At 43.2% G+C, this 27,352-nt stretch overlaps 1 protein-coding gene across 2 annotated transcripts in view; it reads left to right on the top strand.

The window, feature by feature from the left end:
* LOC311143529 (disintegrin and metalloproteinase domain-containing protein 23-like) overlaps positions 1-27,352 on the top strand; it is a 43,187-nt gene that overhangs the window by 1,643 nt on the left and 14,192 nt on the right. For both annotated transcript variants that reach the window (XM_084179362.1, XM_084179363.1), the window contains exons 3-17: positions 281-357; positions 4,986-5,049; positions 13,992-14,074; positions 14,220-14,283; positions 17,107-17,179; positions 18,578-18,645; positions 18,949-19,014; positions 19,392-19,460; positions 20,298-20,464; positions 20,738-20,822; positions 20,913-21,000; positions 21,152-21,203; positions 22,003-22,102; positions 22,225-22,296; positions 22,385-22,471. In XM_084179362.1, coding sequence (XP_084035488.1) covers positions 281-357; positions 4,986-5,049; positions 13,992-14,074; positions 14,220-14,283; positions 17,107-17,179; positions 18,578-18,645; positions 18,949-19,014; positions 19,392-19,460; positions 20,298-20,464; positions 20,738-20,822; positions 20,913-21,000; positions 21,152-21,203; positions 22,003-22,102; positions 22,225-22,296; positions 22,385-22,471 — 1,215 coding nt within the window. The remainder of the gene's footprint in view (positions 1-280; positions 358-4,985; positions 5,050-13,991; positions 14,075-14,219; positions 14,284-17,106; positions 17,180-18,577; positions 18,646-18,948; positions 19,015-19,391; positions 19,461-20,297; positions 20,465-20,737; positions 20,823-20,912; positions 21,001-21,151; positions 21,204-22,002; positions 22,103-22,224; positions 22,297-22,384; positions 22,472-27,352) is intronic.

Below are 27,352 nucleotides of genomic sequence, written 5' to 3'. Positions count from 1 at the left end.
TGATGCCCTATTATACTTAACTTGGCTTGGCAGTGAAGTTGGCATGCCATTCCTTACAGTCATTACAGTTACAATTTCTCAATTAAATAACCATAGAAATATGATTCTAATTATATAACTATTAATAATAATAATACATTTAATTTGTGTAGTGCTATAACTACTCTTACCATTACCATTACCAAAGGCTAACATTCTCCCAATAAACCTACAATTAGAAAAGAAAACAGCCTGATGAAAACAATGACCTGTGATGTGGTTAACCTTCTCTCTCCCACAGGCGGTCCACCTTGCTCAAGCCAGTTTCCAGTTAGAGGCCTTTGGCTCCAGATTTGTACTGGACCTAACGTTAAACAAGTAAGTGTTTTTGTCTACTTTATACCTGGCTGCTCTTACTCAATACAGTTTGGTTAGCAGGCTGATCTTTTAGCTTATGAAATAGGCATGGGTATTAGCTAACAGTGGTGGATATAGGCATTTGGGTGTTGCCCTGCTCTTGTTTTTTCATGGTTTACAGCATAGAGGTCATTTTATATGAACGTAAGGAGTGATTTTCTGAACAGTCTTCCATTTTGATTCAGATCCAGTGTGTGGATCACATCTAACTACAGTTTCTGTTGTGGTGTCCAAGTCAACGTTGCTAATTATGCTGTGATGATAAGAAGTCCGCTTACACTGTTCTTTGATTATAAAGATTTATTGTATCAAAGTTCACAGTATTAATTTACAGATATCTGCAGTTATATCTGGAGAGAAACGGCCAATCTGTTGATCCAATATGTTGTCTCCCCCTTCTTTGTTTAAGACATGGTATTTATATCCTATGTGACATAGTATGGCGTGATTTTAATAAACCAATCCCCGGCTTTCACATATCTCCAAATGTCCTCTATTCCAAGAAACCTATGTAGCAATGCTTTTCCAAATGCTTCAGCAAAGCAGAGTAAAGTTCATCTATTACACCATTTGCAAACATCAGCTAAATCAATAGACCTTCAGACACTACACTGTTATCAAGGTCATGGTCACAACAGTAGCCACATTCTGCAGGGTCGCCGTGCTAGACTCATTGATACGGAGAGCACCATATTGGGCTGGGTGGATCATCTTTAAATCAAAAGTGACAGGCCCCATGATTCCCAGGGAGTTGTAGGTGACTTTGTTCACTAGTAATGAGGTGTACTATCTGTCAGGTTAATGCAGGGCCTCACGAGTCTGTGCTATGGTGATTGAACAGGTCATCTTACAGAGACTGGCAGTTTGTCTCATCACTGGTAGACCTCATGTTGTGTCCACCATCAGTCTTCTCAGACCTGTCACATGAAGAACATTAGCTCCTATGACCGTGAACATACATTATGTCGTGGGCTGATTATAACATCCTAAAGCTAAATTATATAATGAGCCTGACAAATGCATTGTCTTTTCAAGTGAATATAGTAATGGCGAAGCATGGAGACTCTTGGCAGTCATTGACCTCTGAAGGTAGTGTGGTTTGGTGACCATGTGTAGGATGGTAGTAGTGATGGGGAAAGTGGTCATGGTGACCAATGCTGTCAGAGGAGGAGGGTTGATACACACACACACACGCACGCACGCACACGCACGCACGCACGCACGCACCCCCACACACACACACACACACACACACACACGCACCCACCCACACACACACACACACACACACACACACACACACACCCACACACACACACACACACACACACACACACACCCACACACACACACACACACACACACACACACACACACACACACACACACACACACACACACACACACAATAAACTACACTAGGAAGCATGAGGGGTCGGTGCCCTGTCCCTGACCTGAGAACTTAACCATCTCCTGCCCTCACAACACAAACTATTTTTCCTGTTGCTCTCAGTCCCAACACTCAGGCTTTGAAAAATAGCATTTAATCAAGAGATTTTTTTGTTTGTTGATCAGACAATAATTACACAATGATCTGAATAAGTAACCTTGCAGAAGTGAAGAGAAGCTGTGCTTTGTGACCAGATCCTATGTTGTTTTCATTGTTTGTGAGTATTATGTGAGTGTTACTTTTTGGTGCATGTCTTTTTTGTCTGTGTCTATGGGTAGGATGAATTCTGCTCACTGTTGTAGCTGCGAGAATGCTAAATATAGATAGGTCTGCAACCTGCCAATGGGTGCAACTTGTACTGTTCACTGCTCCTCTTATTTCTGCACCTGGAGAACATATTTTCAGCATAATAGAGTTGACTATTCTTAAAGGGATACTTCGGGAATTTTCTACTTCCCCAGAGTCAGATGAACTCATGGATACCATTTTATGTCTCTGTGTCCAGTATGAAGGAAGTTAGAGATAGTTTCGCGAGCCAATGCTAACTAGCGTTAGCGAAGTGACTGGAAGTCTATGGGTATCTGCTAGCCCTTAGCGTAATGATTGGAAGTCCATGGGTATCTGCTAGCGTAGTGCAATAACTGGAAGTCTATGGGTATCTGCCTTAGACTTCCAGTCATTGCACTAACACTATTTAGCAATTGCGCTAGCGCTAGTTAGCAACTTCCTTCAAACTGCACGCAGAGACATATAATAATGGTATCCATAAGTTCATCTGACTCTGAGGCAGTAGATAAAGGACCTTATTGCCAAAATACCAAAGTATCCCTTTAACAGAGAACTGTGTTTTATTGTCATTCCAATGTCAAAACCGAAATAGTTTTCATAGAAAACCTATATGCAGATGGTTTAATGTAGGTCTAGATTGAGGATTTACTGGGCTCATAATACCTCTGTGTTTTAATTAGCATTGATCTGGGGCTGCTTCAGTCATGCAGTGGTCTGGGCTGCAGTACAGTATGTCTTGTCCTCCCTTTCCCAGAGCATCACTATTCAATTAGGAGCAGAGCTGATTACTTCCATGTGCCAGGGCTATAGCAATGACAGCATAATGTGTCAATGGGGGATTTGGGCTGGAGCTGGTCTTACGCCAAGCCCCAGAACCTCCTGCAGTTTCTGGTCTTTCCCCTCTCCTCTACCACTGCATTGTGGAACTCAGTCTCCTGTGGACTCAAATACCTCAGGGTTGGACTCCTTAGCCCCACACACATAAACACTCATACACACTGGCTGCACATTACACATTGCGACATGTACTTCTCCGGCCTCCCTTCTCTACATACACACACACTTCTGCACACTCACGTTCCACTGCTCCAGCCCTCCATACTCTGCAATGCCGCACTCTCCCCTCTCTCCCCTCTCTCCCCTCTCTCCCCTCCATGCACTCTCTCTCTCTCTCTCTCTCTCTCTCTCTCTCTCTCTCACTCACACACACACACACACACACACACTCCATCTCTATCTCATGCACACATAGACACACACAAATTTTTTCTCACGCACACGGACACAGACATACACACACACAGTGCTGTGGCACACTCTCCTCTCCCTGCCTCATCCGTCAAGCTAAAAATAGCCGCACACTCAGGAATCTCTCACAGACACTGCACTGGTGCTTTGCCTCTCATCTCTCTCCTCTCTCTCTCTCTCTCTCTCTCTCTCTCCTCTCTCTCTCTCTCTCTCTCTCCCCCCCCCCCTCTCTCTCTCTCTCTCTCTCTCTCTCCCTCTCTCTCTCTCTCTCTCTCTCCCTCTCTCTCCTCTCTCTCTCTCTCTCTCTCTCTCTCTCTCTCTCTCTCTCTTCTCTCTCTCTCTCTCTCTCTCTCTCTCTCTCTCTCTCTCTCTCTCTCTCTCTCTCTCTCCCTCTCTCTCTCTCTCTATCTCTCTCTCTCTCTCTACACCCAACTGTGCACAGCACTTCCAGCCCACTCGCTGAGCATCGCTCAAAAATGTCACACACGTACAGTACATTTCCAAAGACACTTCTTTTGTATTTTTTTCTACTTTTCTGCAGCAAAAGGTGCCGTATGTCCAGGGGTGGGAGGGTGTTTTGAGTTAGATCTACAAGGTTACCCCGAAAAGCGCCATTGTGGCAGAAATGGCAGTCTCTTGAAGTCAGTCGTCAGCTAACAGATTGAGTGTGTGTAACAGTGTGGTGTGGCATGGCTCGCTGAGTCAGACTGTGGGAACAGCCTGGAGGACAGTGGTGCTCAAGGTGAAGCAAAGGCCTCACACAATCATTTATCATGTCATGCTTCATTGACACCATTTTGAAAAGGGATATGATATTCTTAGTTACTTGTGTCAATGCCATACCTGTCATGGATGTTTTTTCAATGTTCTTTGCCTGTCATGGATGTTTTTCTAATCAATGCACTTACTCATTTTAGAAAAATTATTTATTTTTGAAATAATGATACAATTTCAAATTATGAATTGTTTTAGATGTTCTCTTGCTCTAGATGGTGTTCAAAGATTTGAATAGATTTGACATTGATTTGAACTCCAAAAGAGCATTTCTCCTTGTTCGTTCACTAAATGACAGCTTTGTGATGGATTCTGTATCCCTTTTTGGAAGCAGTCTGTCACGACTGTGTGTTGACTGACTTTCAAACACTTTCAGAGTATGCAGCTTGGTGTATTTATACTGTATTATACTGTATGTATCTTATACATATTCTTGTACTGTCTCAACCACCTGGCAGCCTAACAAAAATAACACATTTCCCTCCCACCCTCTCCTCGTTTGAACTGAAGCATCTTACCTACTCTTTTTATAGCTGCACAGTATTCAACGTTTTAGCTATGTTTTAACTGTGAGATGGTGGGGGTGTATTTAAGTTAATGTGGGTGTATTTGACTGTGGGTTTTGAAGAGGATTACCTAAGGTTTGTGGTAATTGTGAATGTTGTTTAGCTGTTAAACAGGATGCACTCCTCTCAACCACCATGTAAGCCACAAGGAGAACTGAGTCACAGTACTAGGCCAGACCACAGTCAGACGGTTAGGGCAGCAGGTCATCACAACAGACACACAACATATCACTAACCCACACCCTTCTCCTTCTACTTTCCAGTGACTTGTTGTCATCTGATTATGTGGAGATCCACTATGAAGAGGGTAAACCTGTACTATCAAAGGTAACATCTCCAGTCAGAACACACACTTTGTTTGGGTACCTGTTTTCGTTTCTCTTTTCTTCAGAGGAGCCTAATTGGTTCCCTGTGGAAGGTACAGGGCCTACAGCTGGTACAGGATGAATTGTTTTGTTTAACTGTGGCTAGTTAGGGGCAATCAAAGAACAAGTGGATAGTTAAAGCAATAAGCAGCAAAACACTTGAAGACATCCAAACTATTAATTCTACTATGTTGACAGGACCACCGGGGTTCACAGACATTAAAATAAATAATATGGCCATTGGCCATGTATAGTACAGAGGCACTTTTACATTTCTACTTTGATGTTATTTATCCACTTGGTCTTGATCTATCCTAACATTGCTGTTATTGATTACCATTAGCTAACTTCATCAAGTCAATGGTGCTCCAGTTTGCATCATCAGCACAACTGTACTTTATTTGATCCATCCTGATGTTGTATAAGTGTTGTATCTGTTTTAGTGATGTAAGAGAAAGAGAGATGAGAGAAAGAGAGAGAGGAGAGAGAGGGAAGGAGGGAGTGATAGACTGCTAGCAAGAGAGAGGGAAAAGAGGTTAGAGATGTGATAGTTGGCTGCTGTGTGCCAGTTAGTTACTGTACTGCTGCTGCTGCTGCTGGTGTTGCTGAATCAGGTTGAGGCAGAGGGGCTGGGCTGGGCACAGTGGAGCTAGCTGACTCAGCACGGCTCCACTCCGCTCCCCTGCAGCCTCCTGTCTCTCCTGCCTGCCTGCCTGGCTGCCTGGAACCCAGGTCACGTGACAGGGGAGGGAGAGAAGCTGGCGCTCTGCAGTAGCTATGCAGCGTGGGATGGTGGGAGTGAAAGAGAGAGTGTCCTCTGCTCACCCTGGGCTTAGTTGACAACTGAGTCACAGATGAGGGAGAGGGAGAGGGAAGGGGAAAGTGATGTGGACCATCGAGGTCTGAAGAAAAACAGTCATTAGTTTGAGGCCCACCACCACAACCCACACTGCAGAAAGATATTATTTATAAATGTGAGCTGAATGCGTAAACCAGACTGCAGATGACATATTGCACACATTTACAGTCTCTCCAACTGAATAAACAGTCAAAGTCGACAAAGTTGCAATAATCCAGAAAATACACAAAAGTAGGCTGCTCCATCTGACTTATGCTGCATTGTTATATATTCACTCATATGCTACAGCTGTGAATGTGATAAGTACACCGTGTATGTATTTGTTTGCTGAATATTTTGTAGGAAGCTCCACTCTAAACCCATGGAGTAATGTTGTTATGTACATTCAGTGGCCAGTTTATTAGGTACACCACCCCGTTCATGAAAATGGTTCGCTCCTACAGACAGTGAGTCATGTGGCCGTGGCTTGCTATATAAAGCGAGCAGACAGGCATCGAGGCATTCAGTTACTGTTTGATTGAACGATAGAATGGGCAAAATGAGTGACCTAAGCGACTTTGAGCATGGTATGATTGTCGGTAGCAGGCGCGCCGGTTCCAGCATGTCAGAAACGGCCGGCCTCCTGGGCTTTTCACAGATGACAGTGAAAATAACGGCAAATAACTGCGCAGTACAACAGTGGTGTGCAGAACGGCATCTCGGAACGCACAACTCGTCAGTCCTTGGCACGGATGGGCTATTGCAGCAGACAATCACACCGGTTCCACTCTTATCATCCAACACTGGACAATTGAGGAGTGGAAAAAAATTGCCTGGTCCAACAAATCCCAGTTCCTGTTGTGTAATGCTGATGGAAGAGTCAGGAATTGGCATAAGCAGCATGAGTCCATGGCCCCATCCTTCCTAGTGTCAACGGTACAGGCTGATGGCAGTGGGGTAATGGTGTGGGGAATGTTGTTACGGATCTCCCCGGTACTGCTGCTCATTCCGTTCACCAGTTCCGGAGGTCAACGTCACCGGCTTTCTAGGCGTCACTGACATGGATCATTACCACCAACCACGGACTGTCTTGTCTCATTACGCACACCTGGTTCACATTCACCCTGATTAGTATATTATATTTGTATATATATTTGTGCCCTCTGTTCCCCATTGTCCTTGTCGATTATTGTCCCATGTCCGTTGGTCTCGGGAGTAACGTGTATTGTGCTCTTGTTGTTTACGGGTCTCGTCCCTTTGTATTGTGTAGAGGTTACACCTCGCTCTTTGTTTGGGTTACATCTCTTTGGTATATATATATGTGTTTGTGTTGGGTAGAGTAATAAAACCCCTAATACGTATTCCTGCAGCTGTCTTCTAATCATTATACAACGTGACAGAATAATCGACCCATAAAAATGGAGACAGCTGGAAAGGCCCGAGCTGACGACCATTGTAGAGACAGTCCAGCATCACGAGGACTGTCTCTCCAGACTTGGCAGCACCATGGACAGCGTGCTGGCAACCATCCTGCGGTTGGAGGGGAAAGTGCAGTCCCTCCAGTCTCCAGTACCGGTTCCGGCACCAGCCCCAACATGACCACTACCTGCCTCCATCCCATTTGAGCCGGTCCGCGGAATACCCCTGTCCCTCCCGGAGCGCTTTGACGGTGTGCCAGCGAGATGCAAGGGATCCTTCTGCAATGCGAACAGTACCTCGCTCGCTACGCCGAGGCTGTCTCCGGGAGAGACAGGGTTGCCACAGTCATCTTGGCACTGACCGGAAGGGCCCTGGACTGGGGTGCCGCGGTCTGGGAAACGGGCGGACCCGAGGTCGAGTCCTACGAGTGCTTCACCCTCCTCTTCCGCTCAGTGTTTGATCATCCTGTGGAGGGCCGAGAGGAGGGTGAGCATCTACTCCGACTACGCCAGGGATCTAGGACCACCTCGGAGTTCGCCCTGGAGTTCCGGACCATCGCGGCCTCCACCGGATGGAACGAGTCGGCTCTGGTCACCGTTTTCCACAGCGGACTGCAGGAGGAGGTACAGATGGAGTTAGCCTGTCGTAATGACAACCTGTCACTCGACTAGCTTATCAGCATGGCGATCCGGTTGGTCAACCTCCTGTGGTCTCGACCAAGACCTGCGCAGAATCTGGAGCCCATAGCTACACCTGCTCCGTTGCCAGAGCCGATGGAGGTGGGCTCTGCACGTTTGCCCACGGCAGAGCGTAGGAGGAATCTGGGTTGGTCGCAGGAGTGTTCAGGGGAGGTGTCTAGCGATGTCTGTTAACACCACTACAGTAGAAAGTCCGGACCACGCCACTCAAGTGGATTTACCGGAGGAATACCAGTATCTGGAATGGGTTTTCTCTAAGACCCAGGCTACACGCCTGCCTCCTCATAGCCCCAGGGACTGTGCCATTGACCTGCTGTATGACGCAGTCCTCCCGAGAGGACACGTCTATCCCCTCTCCTACACGGATACCAAGGCCATGGAGACCTACGTACAGGAGAGCCTCCAGCAGGATTTTATCCGCCCCTCTACGTTACCAGCCTCCTCAAGCTTATTTTTTGCTAAGAAGAAAGATGGGGGACTGCGCCCTTGCATTGCCACTGAACAAAGCCACTGTTAAGTTCAGCTATCCTTTACCCCTCATCCCGACCATCATCTAACAAATGCACGGGGCGCAGTACTTCACGAAACTAGACTTGAGGAGCGCCTACAATCTAGTGCGCATTCGTGCAGGCGACGAATGGAAAATGGCCTTTTCCACGACGACGGGGCATTACGAGTATTTCGTAATGCCCATTGGCCTGTCTAATGCTTCTTCAGTCTTCCAGGCCTTTATTAACAAAGTGTTTCGGGACATGCTGGGATGGGGTGTAATGGTTTATATAGACAAGATTTTGGTCTATTCTGCTGACTGAGCCCAGCATGTCTCGTTAGTCAGGTCTGTGCTGGGAAGACTGTTGGAGCATAATTTCTATGTTAAACAAGATAAATGTTTGTTTTTCCAGTGGTCCGTGTCCTTTTTGGGCTACCTCATATCCACGGAGGGAGTGTAGATGGAGGAGCAATGCGTCAGCACAGTCAGGTCATGGCCCATTCCCAACTCCGTGAAAGCAGTCCAGCAATTCCTGGGGTTCGCCAACTATTTCCGGAGGTTCATCCAGGGCTTCAGCACGGTGGTCGCGCCTCTTACCTCCCTGCTGAGAGGAGGTCCCCAGCGGCTTTGTTGGACAACGGAGGCGGAGAGGGCGTTCGAGATGCTGAAGGCACGCTTCACCACTGCTCTCATGCTGGCACATCCCGACCCCTCACCCTTTCATCGTCGAGGTGGATGCCTCCGAAGTAGGAATTGGGGCAGTGCTGTCCCAGCGCACCGGAACCCTTCCAAAACTGCGGCCCTGCACCTTCTACTCCAAGCAGCTGAGCCCCACCCAGAGGAACTAAGACGTAGGGGACCGGGAACTCTTGGCGGTCAAGAAGGCTCTGAAGGCGAGGAGGGGTACAAACACCCTTTTCTGGTGTGGACGGACCACCGCAACCTGGAGTACATCAGGGAAGCGAAGAGGCTAAACCCGAGACAGGCCAGGTGGGCTCTATTCTTCGCCAGGTTCCAATTCACACTTTCCTATAGGCCCGAGGAACGTGAAGGCGGACGCCCTGTCTCGCCTCTATGACGCAGAGGAGAGGCAGGGAGAGGAGACCCCCATCGTCCCTCCGTTCCGTATCATCGCGCCAATGGTGTGGGATGTGGACGCTGACGTACTGCAGGCCCTGCGTACGGAACCCGCACCTGCACAGTGCCCGGAGAACCGTGCCCACAGGTGTGCGGGACCGCCTCCTTTCCTGGGCACACACGGCGCCTGTGTCGGGTCATCCTGGGATAGGCCGTACCATCGCCTGCCTGACTGAGAAGTACTGGTGGCCCACCTTGGCTAGGGACGTCCGGGTTTACGTCTCTTCCTGCTCCATCTGTGCCCAGTCTAAGACACCCAGACACCTCCCTTATGGAAAGCTCCTTCCCCTGCCGGTTCCACAACGACCCTGGTCTCACCTCTCGGTGGACTTTGTCACTGACCTTCCCCCCTCCCAGGGGAACACCACCGTTCTCGTTGTTGTGGACCGGTTTTCCAAAGCTTGTCGCCTCCTTCCTCTGCCTGGGCTCCCGTCGGCCATGCAAAGTGCGGAGGCTCTTTTTACACACGTCTTCCGGCACTACGGGATCCCGGAGGACATTGTGTCAGAATGTGGTCCTCAGTTCACCTCACGCGTGTGGAAAGCGTTCATGGAACACCTGGGTGTCACGTCAGTCTCACCTCCGAATACCGTCCTCAAGCTAATGGGAAGGTGGAGAGGGTCAATCAGGAAGTGGGCAGGTTCCTGAGGTGTTACTGTCAGGACCGGCCGGGGGAGTGGGCGGATTTTCTACCTTGGGCTGAGTACGCGCAGAATTCACTCCGGGGGGTACTGTCCCGGATCTCCCCGGTACTGTTGCTCATTCCATTCACCAGTTCCGGAGGCCTACGTCACCGGCTTTCTAGGCGTCACTGACATGGATCATTACCACCAACCCTGGACTGTCTTGTCTCATTACGCACACCTGGTTCCCATTCCCCCTGAATAGTATGTGTATATATACTACCGTTCAAAAGTTTGGGGTCACTTAGAAATGTCCTTGTTTTTGAAAGAAAAGCAATTTTTTTGGCCATTAAAATAACATCAAATTGATCAGAAATACAGTGTAGACATTGTTAATGTTGTAAATGGCTATTGTAGCTGGAAACGGCTGATTTTTAATGGAATATCTACATAGGCGTACAGAGGCCCATTATCAGCAACCATCAGTCCTGTGTTCCAATGGCACGTTGTGTTTGCTAATCCAAGTTTATCAATTTAAAAGGCTAATTGATAATTAGAAAATCCTTTTGCAATTATGTTAGCACAGCTGAAAACTGTTGTGCTGATTAAAGAAGCAATAAAACTGGCCTTCTTGAGACTAGTTGAGTATCTGGAGCATCAGCAATTGTGGGTTAGATTACAGGCTCAAAATGGCCAGAAACAAATAACTTTCTTCTGAAACTCGTCAGTCTATTCTTGTTCTGAGAAATGAAGGCTATTCCATGCGAGAAATTGCCAAGAAATTGAAGATCTCGTACAACGCTGTGTACTACTCCCTTCATAGAACAACGCAAACTGGCACTAGCCAGAATAGAAAGAGGAGTGGGAGGCCCTGGTGCACAACTGAGCAAGAGGACAAATACATTAGAGTGTCTAGTTTGAGAAACAGACGCCTCACAGGTCCTCAACTGGCAGCTTCATTAAATAGTACCCGCAAAACACCAGTCTTGACGTCAACAGTGAAGAGGCGACTCCGGGATGCTGACCTTCTAGGCAGAGTTGCAAAGAAAAATACATATCTTAGACTGGCCAATAAAAATAAAAGATGGGCAGTCTGAGATATGGCTTTTTCTTTGCTTCTTTAATCAGCACAACAGTTTTCAGCTGTGCTAACATAATTTCAAAAGGGTTTTCTAATGATCAATTAGCCTTTTAAAATGATAAATTTGGATTAGCAAACACAACGTGCCATTGGAACACAGGACTGATGGTTGCTGATAATGGGCGTCTGTACGCCTATGTAGATACAGTGGGGGAAAAAAGTATTTAGTCAGCCACCAATTGTGCAAGTTCTCCCACTTAAAAAGATGAGAGAGGCCTGTAATTTTCATCATAGGTACACGTCAACTATGACAGACAAATTGAGAAAAAAAATCTAGAAAATCACATTGTAGGATTTTTAATGAATTTATTTGCAAATTATGGTGGAAAATAAGTATTTGGTCACCTACAAACAAGCAAGATTTCTGGCTCTCACAGACCTGTAACTTCTTCTTTAAGAGGCTTCTCTGTCCTCCACTCGTTACCTGTATTAATGGCACCTGTTTGAACTTGTTATCAGTATAAAAGACACCTGTCCACAACCTCAAACTGTCACACTCCAAACTCCAATATGGCCAAGACCAAAGAGCTGTCAAAGGACACCAGAAACAAAATTGTAGACCTGCACCAGGCTGGGAAGACTGAATCTGCAATAGGTAAGCAGCTTGGTTTGAAGAAATCAACTGTGGGAGCAATTATTAGGAAATGGAAGACATACAAGACCACTGATAATCTCCCTCGATCTGGGGCTCCACGCAAGATCTCACCCCGTGGGGTCAAAATGATCACAAGAACGGTGAGCAAAAATCCCAGAACCACACGGGGGGACCTAGTGAATGACCTGCAGAGAGCTGGGACCAAAGTAACAAAGCCTACCATCAGTAACACACTACGCCGCCAGGGACTCAAATCCTGCAGTGCCAGACGTGTCCCCCTGCTTAAGCCAGTACATGTCCAGGCCCGTCTGAAGTTTGCTAGAGTGCATTTGGATGATCCAGAAGAGGATTGGGAGAATGTCATATGGTCAGATGAAACCAAAATATAACTTTTTGGTAAAAACTCAACTCGTCGTGTTTGGAGGACAAATAATGCTGAGTTGCATCCAAAGAACACCATACCTACTGTGAAGCATGGGGGTGGAAACATCATGCTTTGGGGCTGTTTTTCTGCAAAGGGACCAGGACGACTGATCCGTGTAAAGGAAAGAATGAATGGGGCCATGTATCGTGAGATCTTGAGTGAAAACCTCCTTCCATCAGCAAGGGCATTGAAGATGAAACGTGGCTGGGTCTTTCAGCATGACAATGATCCCAAACACACCGCCCGGGCAACGAAGGAGTGGCTTCGTAAGAAGCATTTCAAGGTCCTGGAGTGGCCTAGCCAGTCTCCAGACCTGAACCCAATAGAAAATCTTTGGAGGGAGTTGAAAGTCTGTGTTGCCCAGCGACAGCCCCAAAACATCACTGCTCTAGAGGAGATCTGCATGGAGGAATGGGCCAAAATACCAGCAACAGTGTGTGAAAACCTTGTGAAGACTTGCAGAAAATGTTTGACCTGTGTCATTGTCAACAAAGTATTGAGAAACTTTTGTTATTGACCAAATACTTATTTTCCACCATAATTTGCAAATAAATTCATAAAAAATCCTACAATGTGTCACGATCGTCGAACAGAGATGAGGACCAAGGCACAGCGTTGCAGGCAAACATACTCTTTATTAGAGACACGATCAAAACGAAAACGTGACAGTTCACGGTCTAACACAACAGACTCGAAACAAAATCCCACAAACTCTGTGGGGAAACAGGCTGCTAAAGTATGGTTCTCAATCAGAGACAACAAGCAACAGCTGAATCCCGTTGCCTCTGATTGAGAACCACACTGGCCAACATAGAACAACAATACTAGAAAGTGAAACCTAGAACAAAACACATAGACTTTACACACCCTGGCTCAACATATTAGAGTCCCCAGAGCCAGGGCGTGACACAATGTGATTTTCTGGATTTATTTTTCTCATTTTGTCTGTCATAGTTGACGTGTACCTATGATGAAAATTACAGGCCTCTCTCATCTTTTTAAGTGGGAGAACTTGCACAATTGGTGGCTGACTAAATACTTTTTTCCCCCACTGTAGATATTCCATTAAATCTGCCGTTTCCAGCTACAATAGCCATTTACAACATGAACAATGTCTACACTGTATTTCTGATCAATTTGATGTTATTTTAATGGATAAAAAAAATTGCTTTTCTTTCGAAAACAAGGACATTTCTAAGTGACACCAAACCTTTGAACGGTGGTGTTCGTATATACGTGTTTGTGTTGGGTGGAGTAATAAAACCCCTAATACGTATTCCTGCGCTTGTTTTCTAATCATTATACAACGTGACAAATGTTTTCCTGGCACACGTTAGGTCCCTTGATACCAATTGAGCAATGTTTCCATGCCCCAAACAATTAATCCTGTTCTTGAGGCAAAGGGGGGTCCAACCCGGCTCTAGATGGCCACTGGCCACTGAGTGTACAGTATATATGTCATATTTGCCCTCTGCTCTACAGTAGGTTGATGTGATGTTGTATATGTATTGTATAAATGTTGTTTCTGTGTAACCTCAGGGTGGTGAGCACTGTTACTACCACGGCCAGGTGAGGGGGGAAGATGACTCTAATGTGGCCTTGTCTACCTGCAATGGGCTGCAGTAAGTGAACATCAGCAGTTTTACATTATAGTCTGTGCATTGAATACTTAATAGATATTGGTGCTTTCCACAGCTGATATTGACTCAGTATTGACTGTCTTCTCTCTTCACTTTTCCTCTCTCTCCCTCTCTCCTTGCCTGACAGCGGAATGTTTGATGATGGACTCTATGTGTATCTAATTGAGCCTTTGCAACAGACTCACTCAATTGTAAGTTCTTCCTCCTATTTAGGTTTTTCAAAATATTTGCTACACAAATACTATTTGTTCTACCTCTACTTGTGCTACAGCTAGGATCGCTTCTGCCACTTTTACTGTTATTAAAGTCTCCTTTTTCCTGTAAAGGCACATTAGGTTATCTAGTGAAAATGGCATGTTTTCCATTGACAAGGACATTCTTGTTTTTAAAGGAAGTCCATGGTTTACAATAGTGAAGGACATATGATAACAAAGTGCTATATGTATGGAAATGGTTTTACCTCACAAATCTGTATTGAGCTTTTCCTAAAGTTATATAAGCATAGAACGTACAGTGCCTTCAGAAAGTATTCATACTCCTTGACTTATTCCACATTTTGTTGTGTTACAGCCTGAATTCAAAATGGATTCAATAAAAAACAAGTATCACCCATCTACACACAATACTCCATAATGACAAAGTGAAAACATGTTTTTAGAAATTCTTGCAATAATAAAAAACAAATTAAATACATAAATATCTAATTTACATAAGTATTCACACCCCTGAGTCAAGACCTGTTAGAATCACATTTAGGGGTGATTACGGCTTTGAGTCTTTCTGGGTAAGTCTCTATGTGCTTTGCACACCTGGATTGTACAATATTTGCCCATTATTCGTTTCAAAATTCTTCAAGCTCTGTCAAGCTGGCTGTTTACATTTTTTATTTATATTATAACTTTTTTATATATTTTGTATTTTTTTATATACTTGTTTTTTATTATTAACCCATCTCTTCGGAGGACATTTTTTGTTTTTTACAGCTTTTCTGCTACATATACACACATTTTACATATACATTTTACATATACATTTTACACATACATTTTACATACATATTTTACATACATGGTACATTTATATACAGCAATCACATAACAATAATACATTACCGAACATAAGCTCTTTAATCCCACCCCTCAGCCACTCTCAGCCCATCCCACCTATCACCATAGACCACCCTCGTTTGGTTTCCATGTACCATATATTTTTCAATTGTGCTGTGATGTTTTACATACATTTTGAACCTTTCTAATCGCATAGTATCCACAAATTGTGAGCTAAAGATTAAAACCTTTCCTATGAGTATTATTATATTATTGATTGACTGACTATGGCTTTCCAAATACCCAACACTGCTATTTGTAAGGTTAATTTTAAGTGAATGTTGTGATTTTTTAACCATTCCTGAACCCGTGACCAGAAACAAGCTACATAAGGGCAATACCAGAATAAATGACCTAGCAATTCTGTCTCTTCACAGCAAAATCTACAGAGCTGAGATTGTTGTATGCCCCATATTGTTGACCATTGCTAGACAGCCATTTTCAAGTCTTGACATAGATTTTCAAGTCGATTTAAGTCAAAACTGTAACTAGGCCACTCAGGAACATTCAATGTCGTCTTGGTAAGCAACTCCAATGTATATTTGGCCTTGTGTTTTAGGTAATTGCCCTGCTGAAAGGGGAATTTTTCTCCCAGTGTCTGTTGGAAAGCAGACTGAACCAGGTTTTCCACTAGGATTTTTGCCTGTGCTTAGCTCTATTCCGTTTCTTTTTATCATACCCATAACATGATTCAGCCACCACCATGCTTGAAAATATGAAGTGGTACTCAGTGATGTGTTGTGTAACGCTTGGTATTCGCTTGGTATTCAGGACATAAAGTTCCTTTCTTTGCCACATTTTTTGTAGTTTTACTTTAGTGCCTTATTGCAAACAGGATGCATGTTTTGGAATAATTTATTTTTCTATACAGGCTTCCTTTTTTTCTCTGTCAATTAGGTTAGTATTGTGGATTAACTACAATGTTGTTGATCCATCCTCAGTTTTCTCCTATCAGAGCCATTCAACTCTGTAACTGTTTTAAAGTCTCCACTGGCCTGAAATCCCTGAGCGGTGTCCTTCCTCTCCGGCAACTGAGTTAGGAAGGACGGCTGTATCTTTGTAGTGACTGAGTGTATTGATACACCATCCAAAGTGTAATTAATACCTTCACCATGCTCAAAGGAATATTCAGTGTCTGCTTTTTTTTTAACCCATCCACCAATAGGTGCTCTTCTTTTTGAGGAATTGGAAAACCTCCCTGGTCTTTGTGGTTGAATCTGTTTGAAATTCACTGCTCGACTGAGGGACCTTACAGATAATTGTATGTGTGGGGTAGAGAGATGAGGTAGTCATTCAAAAATCATGTTAAACACTATTATTGCACACAGAGTGAGTCCATACAACTTATTATGTAACTTGTTAAGCACGTGTACTCCTGAACTTATTTAGGCTTGCCATAACAAAGGGGTTGAATACTTATTAACTCAAGACATTTCATTCTTTCATTTTTTATTAATTTGTAAACATTTCTAAAAACATAATTCCACTTTGACATTATGGGGTATTGTGTGTAGGCCAGTGATACACAATCTCAATTGAATCAATTTTAAATTCAGGCTGTAACACAACAAAATGTGGAAAAAGTAAATGGCTGTGAATACTTTCTGAAGGCACTGTATATCGGTCAAGGTCCATGGTGAAAATGGAAAGAAAAATGGTAATGTAATGATAATGTATTTAGCTTAAGAAAGTATTACGTTTTACATGTCTACCTTAGATATTGATTGATGTTGACTAGTTGTGAAAATGTAATCATGTTCCTTGTTATGCAGACTAATGTCGATACCCTCCGAGCCAGCCAGTCTACCCCATAATGACCTATCTTTTGTAACTTGACCCCTGTTCCTTGTTCCCTGTTCCCACTACCCTCATCACACCCTTGCTGACGGTTAATGGTTTCCCTCACAGGATACAGCTGCACGACCCCACTCACTGCGCAGGAGGCCCACCCTCCAGTGGAGCAATGACCCAGAGGAACTGGGTAATGAGTTCTGCATCTAGCTGCCATCTTGGATCTTGCATGATCTCCAAGAGGCCTCCACCACTTTACATCAACACTCTCATGGCCTGTCTACCTGACATTCCAAAACCGTTCTTATCCTCTCCTACTACCGCTAACATTAGAATCCCCATATGACAGCTCTAGACCTGGGTGAAATACATACACATACTTTCAAATACCTGTGTTGCGCTTGATTTGGTTTGTCCAGTAGAGTGGAACCAATGGAGTGAAGAACAAACTCCAAGGTAAATCAATTGTCTTTTATATGTATTTGACCTATGCACACCTCAATGTATTTGACCTATGTATTTGACCCAGATCTGAACTGTGTCACAGTTTCCCTCCTATGGCATCTGTATCTTGCGTATACCTTCGTGTGTTTCTCTTCCCGTGTTAAAGGTCCAATGCAGACGTTTTTATTTCAATATCAAATCATTTCTGGGTAACAATTAAGTAACTTGCTAGCTAGGTTTCCATCCAATTGGCGACAGATTTTCATGAAAATATAAAACATTTGCATAAAGAAAATATGCGCATTTTCCCACCAGTGGTGTGTTTCCACCAAACAGACTTGTTACAGTTAAAATCAGTGCTTGATGATGTAGTGCACACAAAATGTACTTTTTTGCTTAAGTTTTCATGTACTGAATAAAAATCTAAAGTTCAATGTGTTTCCATCGCATTTTCAACTCTACCGATAGTTTTGTCACAAAAACTGTTGCGTTAAATATCAAATGTGCCTACTCTGGTCTTGGCACGTGCGCTCTAGCCAACAGCTCGGAGATACAGTGCGGGTAGGCTGTGCTGGTTGGCTAGTCTACATGATGAGATTATTATGGATAAGAGCGAAAATATTTGTATTTATCAAACGACAGTCAAGCATCGATCATCATATCACCAGAATAAGACCTTCAATATTTATTGGAAAGGAGCATCAAGCTCATCACCATGCACTTTCAACACCCTGTGAAGTTAATCATAACTTATTTCATCTGTAGCCTAATAAACTGCATGGTTTCCCGAGTCGTAGTGGGAGGACCACACACCATATCATCCAAGTTTACTTCGATATGATGGTTATTATATCAATATTTGCACATAAAGGCATTTCCACCGCCATTTCTCGCATAATTAATTTGACAGACACAAAAAGATCCCACCATATCGAACAAACTAATTATCTGTCGTCATTTATAAAATTGTACCGAAAATGTTCTGCCATTTCTTTTTACAGCTCTTACACTAAATGAACATGATCATAATTTTCACAATTTCACAGTATTATTCCAACCTCATAGTGTGGAAATATATATAAAATACAGGAAAATCATGTTTCTGATTGCACTGGGCCTTTAATGTGTTTTTGTGTCTCTCTAGTGGAGGAAGAGCGGCTGCTTTTGGAGCTGGATGACATGTCCTGGCTGAAGCGCAGGAAAAAGCGGGCTGTAAGTCTGTGACCTCATCAGACCCTTAAAGGGATTTTGTAACACACTCCACCTACTGTAAGTTAATTCACCCCTGCTGTGTTACGTAGTGTGTTAAGTTAGTGTGTTATGTAGCCTTGTGTTATAACATAGCCTCCCAGTATAGGCCCTTAATTTAAAGTGACCTCTGTTCATTTGTATCTCTCACAACATAATTTGCAACTCAACTCAGCACCACACAACATTTTCTCTTTTGTTCTCTTCCTCTAGAAATCTTTGTTTTCTGTGTGTTATGATGGTGAACTAATCTGTGGCTTTTTTCAGATGCCTCGGAATGTCTTTGAGGAGATGAAGTATTTGGAGATTATGATCGTCAGTGACCACAATATGGTATGTGCCCTCAAAACCAAAACCAACTAGACAAAAGACACGAAATATGAGTAAGCTGGTATGAAATATTTCAGCAATGTTTCATTCTTTTACTGTAAAGAATGACTCAAAATAGTATCCGCAGCATTCAGCCAACTATGCCCACAAGAGGGTGCAACACTATTGAATGTGGTGGACGCATGATTCATAACCTATCTAACATAACCATCATCCACATTTATTCTATTGTTGGACAATCAAAAAAACAACATGCATATTTGATGCATTTTTAAAAGGGTGTCGGAGAAGCTTGGGATATTTAAGTGTTTATTCAAATTGCACCTAATAACCATTTTTTTTATCAAAGTTATGTGCCATTGTGTTTGTGTGGTGTGCAGTATAAACGACACAAGACCAAGCAGCACACCAGGAACTTTGCCAAGTCAGTGGTGAACTTTGTGGATGCTGTGAGTAACCTCTTCAGTTGGCTCTGAGAACTTTACTTTGTACCTCTTTTAAAATCTATAAATATTCAGTCCTCTATTTCCTTTTCCTGGTATATGTCTCAGGGTGCCCATCAGAACATCCAGAATAAGGTTAAACACTGATACCTTACTGGCTGTTGATGTGTTTGTGTACCTTGAGGTATATTTTCAGTGCAATTATAGTTGAATCAATTAATGTGTTTTTTACAAAGTACAGGAATACCTAAATGTTGATGTGTATGTGTCCAACATAGGAGGTTGGTGGCACCTTAATTGGGGAGGACTTGTTCGTGGTAATGGCTGGAGCGGAATCAGTGTAATGGTATTAAATACATCAAACACATGGTTTGATGCCATCCATTTGCTCCGTTCTAGCCATTATTATGAGCCGTCCTCCCCTCAGCAGCCTCCACTTGTGTATATCACATTATGTGTATGTCTACTGAGAAAAGCTGTTCAACATTTATATTAGAGAGCCCCTAGAGGTAGAACCCAGAAATGACCACTTCCTTATGTATCACACTGTACATCTCCTGTACCCTGAGTCGGCCCCATACTCGTGTCTGTGCTATTCAGATTTTGTACTGTATCACTACTGTGTTTGTTGTTGCTCTGTGTAGCTGTGATGTGCAATAACAGTCCCTTGTCTCTCCCTGCTCCCAGTGTGCTGTGTCCCCTGTCCCATGTCTGTCCTCAGACAGTACAGATGATCATTCACACCCAGTGTTCTTCTCCTGTCCCTGTGCTGTCATTTCTCTCTATCTCTCTCTTTCTCTCTTTCTCTGTGTCCTCCCACTACCCATCATGCGCCAATGACAGATCTTTAAGGAGCACCTGCACACACGGGTCGTTCTGGTTGCCGTGGAGATATGGACGGACAAGGACCAGATTCCCATCAGTGTGAAGCCGCTGGACATGCTGAAAGATTTCTCTAAGTACCGGGCGCAGAGCATCAAGCAGCACGCTGACGCTGTGCACCTCTTCACGTAAGTGCCCTCTCCTGTCTGTCTCTCGGGGCCACCCCATGCCGCTACTTACCATATACTGATACTGTAATTAGTATCTCTTACTAACTGAGTCCTTATGGCTTCCCAGAATATTAGATCATGTTAGAGGACTAAGCCCTAATGCTTTGGCTTTAACAATAAAGCAAAAAATGTCCATCTACTTCCATTTGTCCTCCAAGGGCAGCTGAATACCTCTCACTTGTCCGTCTAACTGTCTGTTTGATAGTTATTCTGTGTCTTTTTGATGCACAGCAATGTGACCTTCCACTACCGCCGGAGCAGTGCAGCATACTTCGGGGGCTTGTGCTCTGTGAGCCGTGGAGTAGGGGTCAACGAGGTGAGATGTGCTGACTAATGTACACAATCGTACCGTTTGATTACAGCAGAGCAGAGCAGACGAGTAACTGCTGATTTGTTGTACCTGCAGTATGGCAGCACGTGGACCATGGCTTCGTCACTCTCCCAGAGCTTGGCACAGAACCTAGGCATCCAGTGGGATCCAGCTGCCAAGAGAAGTACAGAGACTGGCTCCCATTCATCACTGAACATTAATTTCTGCCTTACAGATAGACACTATTTAAGGAACAGTTTAAAACATTTTAGGCACATATGCTTTTACCAATTTCTTTGTAAGATGGACATGTTCTGTGTTGTTCTCTCTCACAGAGGAATGTGGCTGCGCTGACTCCTGGGTGGGCTGCATCATGGAGGATACTGGGTAATGTTCTACTGCTCTACTGCTATTCTCACTTTCTCTCTCTGTTTCTGTGTGTCTCTATGTCTCTCTCTTTCAAACACACACACAAACACACACACACATACATAGACAGACAGATAGAGAGCAGTGGAGGCTGCTGAGGGGAGAACGGCTCATAATAATGTCCGGAACGGAGCGAATGGAATGGCATCACACATGGAAACCATGGAAACCATGTGTTTGATGTATTTGATACCATTCCACGTATTCCGCTCCAGTCATTACCACGAGCGGATTTATGATGAGTTGCTAAACCCCCAGTCCCCCAGCCCCTCTCTATGATAGCATGGTATGGCTCTCCCTTCTCCCTAATGACATGGTGTGTATAACCCATTCATTTGTATGGGTTACCTTTAGACGAGTCCTGTGACACTTGTGGGGGTCGTAGAGCAAAACGGAGAACCCCATTGTGTTGCTCTACGTCCCCTTTCTATAGATTGGTCATAATACTTCGTAGACCAAACCATTCGGATGCTACAGACCGTTTTCGTGAGAATATCTATTTCCGGGATGTCTCCTGGTCTGACAAACAGCGCTGTAGCTCTGCCACTTTCCACCACAGATGCAGAAGGCCACCATTGGCGGATTCGGTGGATTGAGATGCAGCCCATACAAAAAAACGGATATCTCTAGCTTAAACTGACAGATTTTGATGGGAATTTTTTGATTATGTTACTTAGATTGACGCACCGGTGCATCAATAGACTCTAGGGGGTTTAAAAGCTGGAAGTTAAAGGTGGATGTATTCCTTAACCCCCAGGGTCCAGCATCCCCGGACCTTCTCCAAGTGCAGCATCTCAGACTACAAGGAGTTCCTGCTGAAGGGCGGTGGATCCTGTCTTTTTAACAGGCCAAACAAGGTGAGTCAGATGAGAATAGTTCATGTTGTGGTTGTCATACAGCAGAATATCAAAAAGAGATACTGTATATAACCAGTAATAAAAATACTGTAATAACCCTCTGATTGTGTTTGCTTTGGCAGCTGTTTGAATCCACAGAGTGTGGGAATGGATACATTGAAGTGGGAGAGGAGTGTGACTGCGGAGCTAGATCCGTGAGTTACTATGCAATACTATTCTATTTACATCACATTTATATTATTCCAATACAGTGTCAGACTGGTGGTGTCATGTGTGTTGTAGGAGTGCTACAAGGAATGCTGTAAGAAGTGTTCCCTAGCTAATGGTGCACATTGTGCTGACGGACCTTGCTGCAACAACACTTGTCTGGTAAGGGCTTTTTAATCACTGTGTAAGTCTGCTCACTAAGAACCAGAATGGCTTTTTTCTACAAAAGCGGAAGAACATAGGCACATCCAGGTGCTGGAGTTAACTAATGAAAAATACAAATAAAATACTGCACACTGTTTCAGGTCTTTCTTAGGCATCCATATCCCAGGTGGGGGTGGAAGGTCCTATATATAGGGGCAGTGCTCAGTGACATCACTTCCTGAAACAAGAAGTACAAATATATACAGTGGGGGAAAAAATATTTAGTCAGCCACCAATTGTGCAAGTTCTCCCACTTAAAAAGATGAGAGAGGCCTGTAATCTTCATCATAGGTACACGTCAACTATGACAGACAAATTGAGATTTTTTTTCTCCAGAGAATCACATTGTAGGATTTTTAATGAATTTATTTGCAAATTATGGTGGAAAATAAGTATTTGGTCACCTACAAACAAGCAAGATTTCTGGCTCTCACAGACCTGTAACTTCTTCTTTAAGAGGCTCCTCTGTCCTCCACTCGTTACCTGTATTAATGGCACCTGTTTGAACTTGTTATCAGTATAAAAGACACCTGTCCACAACCTCAAACAGTCACACTCCAAACTCCACTATGGCCAAGACCAAAGAGCTGTCAAAGGACACCAGAAACAAAATTGTAGACCTGCACCAGGCTGGGAAGACTGAATCTGCAATAGGTAAGCAGCTTGGTTTGAAGAAATCAACTGTGGGAGCAATTATTAGGAAATGGAAGAAGTACAAGACCACTGATAATCTCCCTCGATCTGGGGCTCCACGCAAGATCTCACCCCGTGGGGTCAAAATGATCACAAGAACGGTGAGCAAAAATCCCAGAACCACACGGGGGGACCTAGTGAATGACCTGCAGAGAGCTGGGACCAAAGTAACAAAGCCTACCATCAGTAACACACTACGCCGCCAGGGACTCAAATCCTGCAGTGCCAGACGTGTCCCCCTGCTTAAGCCAGTAAATGTCCAGGCCCGTCTGAAGTTTGCTAGAGTGCATTTGGATGATCCAGAAGAGGATTGGGAGAATGTCATATGGTCAGATGAAACCAAAATAGAACTTTTTGGTAAAAACTCAACTCGTCGTGTTTGGAGGACAAAGAATGCTGAGTTGCATCCAAAGTACACCATACCTACTGTGGAAACATCATGCTTTGGGGCTGTTTTTCTGCAAAGGGACCAGGACGACTGATCCGTGTAAAGGAAAGAATGAATGGGGCCATGTATCGTGAGATTTTGAGTGAAAACCTCCTTCCATCAGCAAGGGCATTGAAGATGAAACGTGGCTGGGTCTTTCAGCATGACAATGATCCCAAACACACCGCCCGGGCAACGAAGGAGTGGCTTCGTAAGAAGCATTTCAAGGTCCTGGAGTGGCCTAGCCAGTCTCCAGATCTCAACCCCATAGAAAATCTTTGGAGGGAGTTGAAAGTCCGTGTTGCCCAGCGACAGCCCCAAAACATCACTGCTCTAGAGGAGATCTGCATGGAGGAATGGGCCAAAATACCAGCAACAGTGTGTGAAAACCTTGTGAAGACTTACAGAAAACGTTTGACCTGTGTCATTGCCAACAAAGGGTATATAACAAAGTATTGAGAAACTTTTGTTATTGACCAAATACTTATTTTCCACCATAATTTGCAAATAAATTCATTAAAAATCCTACAATGTGATTTTCTGGATTTTTTTTTCTCTCATTTTGTCTGTCATAGTTGACGTGTACCTATGATGAAAATGACAGGCCTCTCTCATCTTTTTAAGTGGGAGAACTTGCACAATTGGTGGCTGACTAAATACTTTTTTTCCCCCACTGTAATATAGGTTCACAATATCAACATTCAATATATCAAAATATATAACCATACTATTTTTTTAGGATGCTGCTATAGGCCACCAAGTGCTAACTGTCAGTATCTGGAGAATATGTGTGTGATGTTAGATAAGGTCTCTAATGCTAACAAATACATGTATTTTCTTGGTGACTTGAACATTGACTGGTTATCATCTAGTTGTCCTCTCAAGAGGAACCTTCTTACTGTGACTAATGCCTGTAACATGACCCAGGTTATCACTCAACCAACTAGTTTGTATACAAATAGTGTTGGATCTGTGATATCCACTTGTATTGATCATATCTTCACTAATTCTGCAGAGCTTTGCTCCAAAGCAATATCAGTTCCCATTGGCTGTAGTGACCATAACATTGTGGCAATAACAAGGAAAGCCAAAGTACCAAAGGCAGGCCCTAAAGTTATTTATAAGAGATCATACAAGATGTTTTCTCAGGACTGTTTTGTTGAAGATGTAAATGTATGTTGGTCTGATGTGTCTGAGGAGAATCCAGATGCAGCACTTGGAGTATTTGTAAAATTATTCTTGCCAATTGTTGACAAACATGCACCTGTTATGAAACTAACTGTGAGAACTGTTAGAGCCCCCTGGATCGATGATGAATTGAAAATGTGTATGGTTCAAATTAATTATGCAAAAAAGGTTCCAAACAAGTCACGCTGCTCAGCTGATTGGTTCACATACTGTCAATTGAGGAATTGTGTGACTAAACTTAACAGAAAATATAGATATATTACCAAAACAAGATAAATTATATGAAAAACAATTTGGAGCACCTTTAAATGATATTTTGGGCAGAAAACCCAATTCCATCGTTCATTGAGGTTGATGGTTCATTTATAACAAAATATTTTGATATAGCTAATCATGTAAAGTGGACGAACTGAGAAGTGAAATGATAACATTGAACAGTGAACCATCATATGTTTTGTATTGAAAATCTAATAATGAAAGAGAAGGATTGCTGTTTTGTGTGGAAGAGGCGGAAAAATTATTGTTATCCATCGATAATAATAAGCTACCAGGTATAGACAACCTAGATGGGAAACTATTGAGAATGGTAGCAGATTGTATTGCCAGCCCTATTTGCCATGTCTTTAACCAAAGCCTAAAGGAGTGCGTGTGTCCACAGGCGTGGAAGGAATCTAAAGTAATTCCATTACCTAAAAATAGTAAAGCACCCTTTGCTGGCTCTAACAGCCAGTTTGGTGCCTCTTCTTAGTAAAATGATGGAGAAATTTGTGTTTGAACAAATATAATGCTATTTTTCAAAGAACAATTAACTACTGATTTTCAGCATGCATATAGGGAAGGGCACTCAACGTGTACTGCACTGACTCAGATGACTGATGATTGGCTAAAATAAATGGATAATAAGATGATAGTTGGAGCTGTATTGTTAGATTTCAGTGCAAAAACACACTTTTTATGGCTTTACATCACCGGCCATCACATGGTTGGAGAGTTACTTATCTAATAGAACCCAGAGAGTGTTCTTAAATGGAAGCTTCTCTAACATCAGATATGTACAGTGCGGTATCCCTCAGGGAAGTTGCCTTGGGCCGTTACGCTTCTCTATTTTTACAAATGATTTGCAACTTGTCTTACAAGAAGCTAAAATTACTATGTATGGTGATGATTGCACACTCTACACATAAGCACCTACAGCCATTGAGCTCACTGAGACTCTTAGCAAGGAGTTACAGTCGGTGTTAACAATAAACTGGTCTTAAATACATCTAAAACCAAAGCATTGAATTTGGTTAAAAGCATTATCTTAGACCTAAACCTCAACTTGAGTTGTGCATAAAGGGTGTGACCATTGAACAAGTTGAAGAAGCTAAACTCCTGGGTATAACACTGGATGGTCAATTATCATGGTCAAGTCATATTGACAAAGTTGTTGTGAAGATGGGGAGAGATACTGTATGTCTGCTATAAAAAAGATGTTCTGTGTTTTTAAGACAAAAATAAACTGTACTAGTTGTTCAGGCTCTGATCTTGTCTCACCTTGATTTATGTCCGGTAATATGGTCAGGTGCAGCAAAGAAAGACCTAGCAAAGCAGAAGCTGTCTCAAAACAAAGCAGCTTGCCCTTAACTGCACACACAGAACATCAACAACAGGCATGATAGTCTTTCTTGTGGGTTGAGGAGAAATCGACTACTTTTCTTTTAGTCTTTTTAAGAAACCTTTGTGTGTTGAAAATGCCTAACCACTTGTATAATTTATTTGCATACACTTCAAACATACATAAATACCCCACCAGACATGCCACTATGGGTTTCTTCACTGTACCCAAACCAAAAACAGATTTAATGTGTCGCTCAGTTATGTATAGAGCCATGTCATCATGGAATGCTCTGCTACCAGAGGTTACTCAGGCAAAAAGCAAGTTTAGCTTTAGAAAACAGATAAAAAAAACATATTGTATCACAGCACCTCTCCTCTTTCTAAAGATCTAATTTAACTGTACTGTATATAATAATATGAATATGTACAGTGCCTTCAGAAAGTATTCACACCCCTTTACTTTTTCCACATTTTGTTGTGTTACAGCCTGAATTTTAAATGGATTAAATTTAGATTTTTTTGTCACTGGCCTCCACACCATATCCCATAATGTCAAAGGGGAATTATGTTTTTCTATTGTTTTTACAAATTAATAAAAAATAAAAAGCTGAAATGTCTTGAGTCAATAAGTATTCAACCCCTTTGTTAGTGAAAGCCTAAATAAGTTCAGAAGTAAACATTTGCTTAGCAAGTCACATAATACGTTGCATGGACTCTGTGTGCAACAATAGTGTTTAACATTATTTTTGAATGACTACCTCATCTCTGTACCCCACACATACAATTATCTGTAAGGTCCCTCAGTCGAGCAGTGAATTTCAAACACAGATTCACAAAGACCAGGGAGGTTTTCCAATGCCTCGCAAAGAAGGGCACCTATTGGTAGATGGGTAAAAAATCCCTTTCAGCATGGTGAAGTTAATAGTTACACT

Source organism: Coregonus lavaretus, assembly GCF_964263955.1.
Source record: "Coregonus lavaretus genome assembly, chromosome: 16".
Lineage (NCBI taxonomy): Eukaryota > Metazoa > Chordata > Actinopteri > Salmoniformes > Salmonidae > Coregonus > Coregonus lavaretus.
Note: the sequence above shows the minus strand (reverse complement) of the source record. Positions and strands in the feature narration are given on the sequence as shown.